Source organism: Haplochromis burtoni, unplaced genomic scaffold (assembly GCF_018398535.1).
Source record: "Haplochromis burtoni strain Fernald_Lab_line unplaced genomic scaffold, NCSU_Asbu1 Contig_102, whole genome shotgun sequence".
Taxonomy (NCBI): Eukaryota; Metazoa; Chordata; class Actinopteri; order Cichliformes; family Cichlidae; genus Haplochromis; species Haplochromis burtoni.
In genome coordinates this window covers 1,620,166-1,629,661 of record NW_024582463.1, presented here as the reverse complement: position 1 = coordinate 1,629,661, position 9,496 = coordinate 1,620,166, and the positions used below count along the sequence as shown (strand labels likewise).

Below are 9,496 nucleotides of genomic sequence, written 5' to 3'. Positions count from 1 at the left end.
CTTTGGGGTCCTTAGGGACTAGTAAAAGCGCTATACAAATACAGGCCATTTACCATTTCTCTCCAGAGCATACTGCCACCTGCTCCCTGCTGTCATTACACATTATAATGTCATGTGCAAACATCAGAGTTGCTGGAGACTTCTGGCTCCTCATCTGTCAACCTGCCCATCATCACTGCAAACAAGAAGGGGCAAGATGGTAATCCTATCCCCTGGCTCACTGTCCTCATACATGTCCTGCACCACCCTCCTGACTTCCTGATGCAGCACCACTGTTCCTCTCGTCTGACCTATCCTATATTTTCTCTCGATCCTTAAGAACACAGTGCAACTCCTTCTGACCTTCTCTAAACTCCTCCATCAACACTGTCAAAGTAAACATCACCTCTGTAGTGCTCTTACTCTCCATACTGCTGCTCACTGATCGTCACCTCTGTTCTTAACCTAGCTTCAGCAACTCTTCAGCACATCTTTCCTGTAGCTTTATGGTATGGCTCATCAGCTTTATCTCTCTGTAGTTACTACAGCTTTGCACATTACCATTTTTCTTCTAAATCAGTAGCTACACTTCTCCACATGTACATTACTAGTCAAAAGTTTGGACACCTTCTCATTTAATCTTTTTTCTTTATTTTCATGACTATTTACATTGTAGATTCTCACTGAAGGCATCAACTTGTGTAGTGAACACAAAAGTGTGAAATAACTCAAAACATATTTTTCAAAATAGCATCCCCTTGCTTTTTTACTGCTTTGCACACTCTTGGCATTGTCTCTATGAGCTTCATGAGGTCGTCACCTGAGAGATGCTGAGCACTTTTTTGCCTTTTGCCTTCACTCTGAGGTCCATCTCATCCCAAACCATCCATTGGGTTTAGGTCAGGTGACTGTGGAAGCCAGGCCATCTGGTGCAGCCCTCCATCACTCTGCTTCTTGGTCAAATAGCCCTTACACAGCCTGAAGGTGTGTTTTGGGGTCATTGTCCTGTTGAGAAATAAATGATGGTCCAACTAAAGGCAAACCTGATAGGATAGCATGTTGCTGCAGGATGCTGTGGTAGCCATGCAGGTTCAGTGTGCCTTCAGTTTTCAGTAAATGCCCAACATTGTCACCAGCAAAGCATCTTCACCTTCCTCCTCCATGCTTCACGGTGGGAACCATGAATGTAGAGACCATTTATTCACCTTTTCTGTATTGCACAAAGAAACAGCAAGTGGAACCAAACATCTCAAATTTGGACTCATCAGACCAAAGCACAGATGTCCACCAGTCTAATGTTCATTCCTTTTAGACCCCATTCCTAATAATACCTTCACTGTTCTGTTTCCTTGTTGAGGTGCTTTGGTGGAAAGAATTAATTTATACCAGACTCTCACATTTGACTCTGTAGTGCAGCATTAAATAGAACTGAGTGGCGTGGTTTGTATGCCTCAAGTGGAGTTGTATCTGTAATTCATCAACGTGTCTTTTAGACCCCATTCCTACAAAACTGCTCAAAGAAGTCCTGCCATTAATTAATTCTTCGATCTTAAATATGATCAACCTATCTCTAATGATCGGCTATGTACCACAGGCCTTCAAGCTGGCTGTAGTTAAACCTTTACTCAAAAAGCATCTCTAGACCCAGCAGTCTTAGCTAATTATAGGCCAATCTCCAACCTTCCTTTCATATCAAACATCCTTGAAAGAGTAGTTGTCAAACAGCTAACAGATCATCTGCAGAGGAATGGCTTATTTGAAGAGTTTCAGTCAGGTTTCAGAGCTCATCACAGCACAGAAACAGCTTTAGTGAAGGTTACAAATGATCTTCTTATGGCCTCTGACAGTGGACTCATCTCTGTGCTTGTCCTGCTAGACCTAGTGCAGCATTCGATACTGTCGACCATAATATCCTATTAGAGCGATTAGAACATGCTGTAGGTATTACAGGTACTGCACTGCAGTGGTTTGTATCATATCTATCTAATAGACTCCAGTTTGTGCATGTAAATGGAGAGTCCTCTTCACACACTGAGGTTAATTATGGAGTTCCACAGGGTTCAGTGCTAGGACCAATTCTGTTTACATTATACATGCTTCCCTTAGGCAGTATCATTAGAAGACATAGCATACATTTTCACTGCTATGCAGATGACACCCAGCTCTATCTGTCCATGAAGCCAGATAACACACACCAATTAGTTAAACTGCAGGAATGTCTTAAAGACATAAAGACCTGGATGGCCGCTAACTTTCTGCTTCTTAATTCAGATAAAACTGAGGTTATTGTACTCGGCCCTGAAAATCTTAGAAATATGGTATCTAAGCAGATTCTTACTCTGGATGGCATTACCTTGGCCTCCAGTAACGCTGTGAGGAACCTTGGAGTCATTTTTGACCAGGACATGTCCTTCAACGCACATATTAAACAAATATGTAAGACTGCTTTCTTCCATTTGTGCAACATCTCTAAAGTTAGAAATATCCTGTCTCAGAGTGACGCTGAAAAACTAGTTCATGCATTTATTACTTCCAGGCTGGACTGCTGCAGCAAGAGTCCTGACAGGGACTAGAAAGAGAGAGCAGATTTCTCCTGTTTTGGCTTCCCTTCATTGGCTTCCTGTTAAATCCAGAATTGAATTCAAAATCCTGCTCCTCACATACAAGGTCTTAAATAATCAGGCCCCATCTTATCTTAATGACCTTGTAGTACCATATCACCCTATTAGAGCACTTCGCTCTCGCTCTGCAGAACTACTTGTTGTTCCTAGAGTATTTAAAAGTAGAATGGGAGGGAGAGCCTTCAGTTTTCAGGCCCCTCTTCTGTGGAACCAGCTTCCAGTTTGGATTCAGGAGACAGACACTATCTCTACTTTCAAGATTAGGCTTCAAACTTTCCTTTTTGCTAAAGCATATAGTTAGGGCTGGACCAGGTGACCCTGAATCCTCCCTTAGTTATGCTGCAATAGACGTAGGCTGCCGAGGATTCCCATGATGCATTGAGTTTTTCCTTTCCAGTCACCTTTCTCACTCACTATGTATTAACAGACCTCTCTGCATTGAATCATATCTGTTATTAACCTCTGTCTCTCTTCCACAGCATGTCTTTATCCTGTCTTCCTTCTCTCACCCCAACCGGTCGCAGCAGATGGCCCCGCCCCTCCCTGAGCCTGGTTCTGCAGGAGAAACCGGTCGCAGCAGATGGCCGCCCCTCCCTGAGCCTGGTTCTGCCGGAGGTTTCTTCCTGTTAAAAGGGAGTTTTTCCTTCCCACTGTCGCCAAAGTGCTTGCTCATAGGGGGTCATATGATTGTTGGGTTTTTCTCTGTATCTATGAAGCGCCTTGAGGCGACTTTTGTTGTGATTTGGCGCTATATAAATAAAATTGAATTGAATTGAATCCTTCTGTATCCTCGCCCAAACAAATCTCTTCTGCTTGTTGCTTTTCTTTGGAGTTGTTTCTTAGCAGCTATTTGACCATAAAGGCCTGATTCGTGCAGTCTGAACAGTTGATGTAGAGATGTGTCTGCTACTGGAACTCTGTGTGGCATTTATCTGGGCTCTAATCTGAGGCTGCTGACTCAGATGAATTTATCCTCAGTAGCAGAGATGACTCTTAGTCTTCCTTTCCTGGGCGGTCCTCGTGTGAGCCAGTTTCACCAGAGCGATTGATGGTTTTTGTGACTCCACTTTGGGAGACATTCAAATTTTGACTGACTTAGATTCAGATCTTAAAGAAATTACAGACTATCGTTTCACTTTACTTATGCGATTGGTTGCCGTAAAATGAATTCTAACAGTTGTCAAATAAGACAGTCAGCTGTGTACCATCCTGACTTCTGCACAGTACAACTGATGGTCCCAACCCCGCATTAAGAAGGCAAGAAATTCCACAAATGAACCCTGACGAGGCAGACCTGTGATAGAAAAAACATTTGTCAACAAAGAAAAGTGTGGCTACTTTCAGGAATCTAAAATATAAAACATATTTAGAGCTTTTTATCAATGTTTTCTTTGCTACATAATTCCATATATCTTGCTTAATAACATTTGATATATCTACAATATAGAAAGTAGTAAAAATAAAGAAAAACCATTAAATGGAAAGGTGTGTCCAAACCTTTGACTGGTAGTGTATGCCATTTGGATGAACCACCTTTGCACTCTTCATTCTCTTCATAGCTGCCCTCACTTCATCCTTTCTTATCCATGTTCCACCCATCTTACTCTCTCTTACATTTTCTACACCCATCAGTTCCTCAAAAGTATTTCTTCCAACTTGTCAACACCCTGACTTGACTCATTAGCACATTTCCAACTCTATCCTTAATCACCCCAACCTGCTGCACATCCGTTCCAGCTCGATCTCTGTCTAGCCAATTGACAAGTTATTTTCGCCTTCCTTTATTGCCGAGACTCAAATTCAATGCACTCTAAACATTTTTTTCTTGCTGTACACTTAGCTTCTCAGTTCTTCATTGCACTTTGTTCATTTCCCACTTTTTTTTTTGTCTTTTTCTTTTTCTTTTCTAGACTCTTCCTTCAAATGCTTTCCCGTATGTCTTTAATTCGCTACCAACTTTCCCTTTCTAATTTCCTGTCAAGAGGATACACCACCTACCTTGTTGGTACTTTCCCTCACCACTTCAGCTGGAAAACATTTTCACTCTTTAACACCAGGAATAGCAGCATTTGGGGGATTTTTTGTTTTGTTTTTTTTAGGGTTTTTTTTTTTTTTTTAGGAAAAACCGAATATATCATACAGTGGATGTATTTAGAGCACTTGTCTTGTTCTACATTTTGTCACTTTACAGCCTTACACTAAAAAAAAAGGATTACATTAATTTTTCCAATCACAATACCCCATATTTACAAAGTGAGAAAAATGAATGTATTCATTTTGGAATAAGGCTGTAACAATGCAAAAAAGTAGAACAAGTGAAGTGCTGTGAACACTTCCCAGATGCGTTGTATTTTAAACTTTCCAGCCCTTCAACCTCTGCAGTGAGCCGGTATGGATCCCTTGGTGAGTCTGGTCTGGTCCTCGGACCAAATGTTTGACATCTCAGAGATAAAATGTTACATTTCAAATTTGAGACAATAGTGTAAAAAAGTAAATAAGGGCAGGTTCTAATATTAAGCTAAGTTTAAAGGAGAGAAAGAGAATAGAATGCATTTTATTGTCACTATACACATGTGCAATGACATGCAGACAAAACAAACAAACCCTTCAGCCTACAGGCTGGATCAGGTATCTCTGAAAATCCCATGAGTTAGCCATTTTCTTCTTGGCTTAGAAGACCTTATGCCCTCAGAGCTCAAATGGTTCTGTGGAAAGTTACATCATTTTCTGCCGAGAACTCTTCCAAGCGCTGGCTTGTTTCTGGAGGCTTGGACAACAATTTCCTGGCAATCCGCTTTAGAAATTCCCTGCACGTGGGGAAGGAGACACCTTAGTCTATATATGGTCAGCAGACCCGAGAGCTTCCTGCCCCTGTGAAACTTTCCCCAGCCATTTAACATAACGCATTCACGTGCTGTCGGAAATTAGGATTTCACACGTTGGTCTTTTCACAATCCGGACCTTAAAAGTGTGAAGCTAACATGTCAGAGATGTTAGCAGAAAAACACGGATTTACTGCGTGACGTGAAGCTGCACAACAATGTGCGTGTGTGAGCGATAAATCGAATGCACTTTGTAAGCACGTGTGGGGAGTGAAACTAACATGCTGCACGTGAAAGCAGCACGCCCACCCCCTCCAGCTTTGCAAGGCAACGGGTCAGTTTAAAATAAAGAGAAACCGAAAGAGAAAGAGAACCGCAGCATCATGTTGCATCATCTGTTGCCAAACCTGCTGAACTCATAAGTCATCAGATAAAGCGACTGAGCGCCTCAGTCAGCGCCACACAGTCACCAAGCAACACATCCGATGTTAGTCAGTAGCACGGCAACAGGTCCCAGCATTACCTGCTCTGTAACCTGCACTCCTGCTCTGTCCTGATATCCCGATAATCGCGTATGAATGGATACGGCTTCCCGTGCTGCACTCATGGTCCAAGACAGGTGAAAGCCTCGTGCTGCCGCAGGCGACCAGCCGACAGGTGAGCCAGTCTGCTGCAGGAGCGTGGGTCAAGATGTCCCCGTTATACATGGACTCCGGGTCCGGGTCCGAGTCCGCCAGCCCCAGCAGTACTGCAGGATCGGTAAGTTCCTCTTTCTCGTCTCTTGACTCGATCATTAAATCCCCGTATTCAGGTCATCCTATGGACCTTTTCACGCTGTTGATGCTAAGAGTAAACTAATGTGATGTAAAAGTCACACCGATATTGGTTATAATTATGGGCTACAACAGGTATAACGCCCATTCACTGTTTATATTGAGTCAGATCCTCTTCTGATTAATGAACCTCTGTCTTTTTTCCTTTTTACACTGTTAATAAAAATGATATATTATTAAAGCTAAAGTTATAATTATTATCATTATTGTATAGTAATATACAGCAATATATAGTAATATATAGTATTAATTATTAGTCATGCTAGTTATAATCATCATCCACTGCCTCTAAAACCACTATTTATCAACTCAGATCCACTTTAAGCCCTCCAAACAGATCTGTTTGTAAAATAAGTGATTTATTTAAATTTCATTTAAATTATTAGTACCTTAATTATCATTATTGTTATTAGTTTTTAAACTGAGTATTGGTCTTCCACCTCTGGTGTCCTGAACCCTCAGTTCACGTCCGGCTCGGGTTATTTACTGCAGTTATCGTGTGTGTGTTTGCAAAGTATACACAGATTGTATATACTGCCTGTAGAACAGTCAGCAACAGCTGTGCTGAGTGAAAATTGAACTCATGAAATGAATGGAAGGTGTAGTCTAATAAAGACTATAATAATTATTGTGTGCAATAAAAAGAATCTTCCTTGTTATTTGTCATATGGTTTGTCAGCCCTCGCCTTTGCTTCGCATCAGGCGCTGCATCAAAGCACTTCACGTATTATTGACCCGCTTTATTTTGAAGGGCCACACGCACTGTCTCATGTGATTGGTTTGTCTCATGACCTTGTAAGTCATGTTATACCTTTAAAACAAAAACGCGGTATCGAAATGAAATCGATACACGCCCTTTAAAAAGAAGAAAGCCAAAGTCAAAATAGAAGTGCATACTTGAACGCCCACTGTGTCACTGTGCGGTCTAATTAACCCCAGATATTTCTCCTTAATTCTGTCGTTGTTTTGGCAGGAGAGAGAAAGAGGGGGACAACAGATGGGACCCAGAGGGACAAAAAGACGGGAGAAGAACAGGGATGCGGCGAGGAAGAGCCGCAGAAAACAGACAGAGAGAGCAGATGAACTTCATGAGGTCTGACTCCTTTCCCCCTCTGCTTCCTTCCATTGTCATCCTCTGACTCTGTCACTTTCTGTCTCCTTTTCACACACAGCCTGTTTGATGAGCAGTGTGTGTATGTGTGCGTGTGCACGCGCGTGCGTATTGTGTAATCTGGCAGCATGCTTGCAGGCGTTTCTTGTAAATAGCCTGCTTTAGGAGAAGGACTTTCACTCCCTCTGCTTTGCCCTCCCTATCAGCCCTCCCTTTCCTGTCTGCCATCCACACACACATATATACACACGCACACACACAGACGCATTTGTTTTCAATCTGTACTTGCCTGTCTTTTTTTTCTCCCCTGGGGGGCGGGTGCAAATTCCACAGGTCAGGGTACACATCCGCACACACGGACACGCTTCCCAGAGCACTCAGTCAGATTTCTAAAGTATCTTTGATGACCGCGTGCTTACACACAAACCTAACAGCACGTAGCCCTGAAAACTGTTTCAAGGTCATACATGCATTACAGTTATGAAGGGTTATTGTAAAAATGTGGTGTTCAAGATTTCTTACTGTGATTTGAAACCCATCCATTGAAGCAGAAAGTATTCAGGTGGTGGTGTTCTCTAAAATACTGAAATAATGTTAGCTACTAGTTACATGAAGAGCTAAATGGAACTAAGTTATAGTGCATCGTCATATGCTGGTGATTTTGATAAGCAGTGGCACACAGTTGTACATACAGTTAATCTGTTGATGTGCATCTTTAAGCACGGTGGGAATGCCGCATCTTAGCACGCTTCCTGTGTTGCGTTCACTTCGCTGGTCACCTGCTTTGGTTGTTTGTGAGACCTTTAATAGGTTCCTCTTGTCTTATCTTGCTAAACTTTGCACTTCTGTATTCCAGCCAGATTACTTGGCTCATAGTTTTAAAATTTCTCCCGTCACATGAGATCTGCAGTTTCGTTTGATAATTTGATACATTTGATAATTATGCTTCATATGTATATATATTTCTGTACAATTTTCTTTAGCCTAGGTCAATTTTTTTTTCTAATACTATCTTAAAAAATTTGCCATTTTCAATTCCAAAAAAGTATGAGTGGACAGCCACAGAGTCCTATTTAACCAACAGGTTGAGTAGTACAAATTCAGGTTTCTGTGCAGTAAAAAGAAGCATTTGTTCTCCTGTCATGTCACTAATCTGATTCGTCCGTCGGTTCATGCTCATAAAATGTGTTTAATTACTCTCATTCTGACAAAGAGAAAACAAAACCACTGGTTTGCTGTGCTGCACCTGAGCTCGTGCTCTTTTACTACCACTAAGCTCTATTTTCCTTTTAGATTACATCCTACCTGTTGTAACCTGCTCAATATGTCTGCGTGTACCAAATTTATGAATGGGTGTGAATGTGTGTGCGTGTCTTTTTTTGTGTCGGGAACTCGCACTTTCGCTTTCCCTCTTTCCTTCTCTTTCAGTTCTGCTGCGTGTGTGTGTGCTTCACTTGAAGTTCTGGGAAGTGTCGTTGCCTCAAGCCACTTGAACTTGTTAAAAACTCAAAGTTGTGTCAGCAGCTTACAATTCAATGGGACTGAGACCGTGACTCACAACTGCGCAGCACAGCTCTGACTCTTCTTCAGGGCAACTGTCAAGTTTACACTTTGATGTTAAAAGTAGACGAATGTTAGCTGTGCTGAAGTGACGGCTCATTAGAGTAGATTTGAATGGGTCACAGTTCAAAATAATCCTTAGTTAAATCTTAGGCATATCCCCGGCAGATCCAAGAGTAGAAAAAACAGTCAAAAACAGTGAATTTTATTGTTAAAGACTGAGTTCATTAGTTGTATGTATTTGAAACTATGGCCACCAATGTAACAGTATGTATATAAGACCAGTAAAAAGAGGAAGAGCATCTCGAAAGTGCTTTAAGTTTACTGCTAAATGTAAAGAAAACCGTTGTAAATGCTCCAAAAAGGCTGGTGTAGCTGTTGGTTTCACCCATTCCTTTAAAAGCTCTTCTTTTGTGTAGAGGTTAAAGTGGGATTTGGCAGCTGTGGGAACCTTACTGCTGGGTGAAAATAGTCACTTAGAGACAAGCTGCATATTAATTTTTGAACTCAACAGTAGATTTTGTGTGTGTGTGTGTGTGTGTGTGTGTGTGTGTGTGTGTGTGTGTGTGT

The 9,496-nt window shown here is 41.7% G+C and overlaps 1 protein-coding gene across 1 annotated transcript in view; it reads left to right on the top strand.

The window, feature by feature from the left end:
- The first annotated feature begins 5,317 nt into the window (after positions 1-5,317).
- The window catches only part of batf2 (basic leucine zipper ATF-like transcription factor 2), a 9,325-nt gene continuing 5,146 nt past the window's right edge, over positions 5,318-9,496 (top strand). The window contains exons 1-2 of the mRNA XM_005927747.3: positions 5,318-6,181; positions 7,229-7,348. Coding sequence (XP_005927809.1) covers positions 6,113-6,181; positions 7,229-7,348 — 189 coding nt within the window. The 5' untranslated portion in view covers positions 5,318-6,112. The remainder of the gene's footprint in view (positions 6,182-7,228; positions 7,349-9,496) is intronic.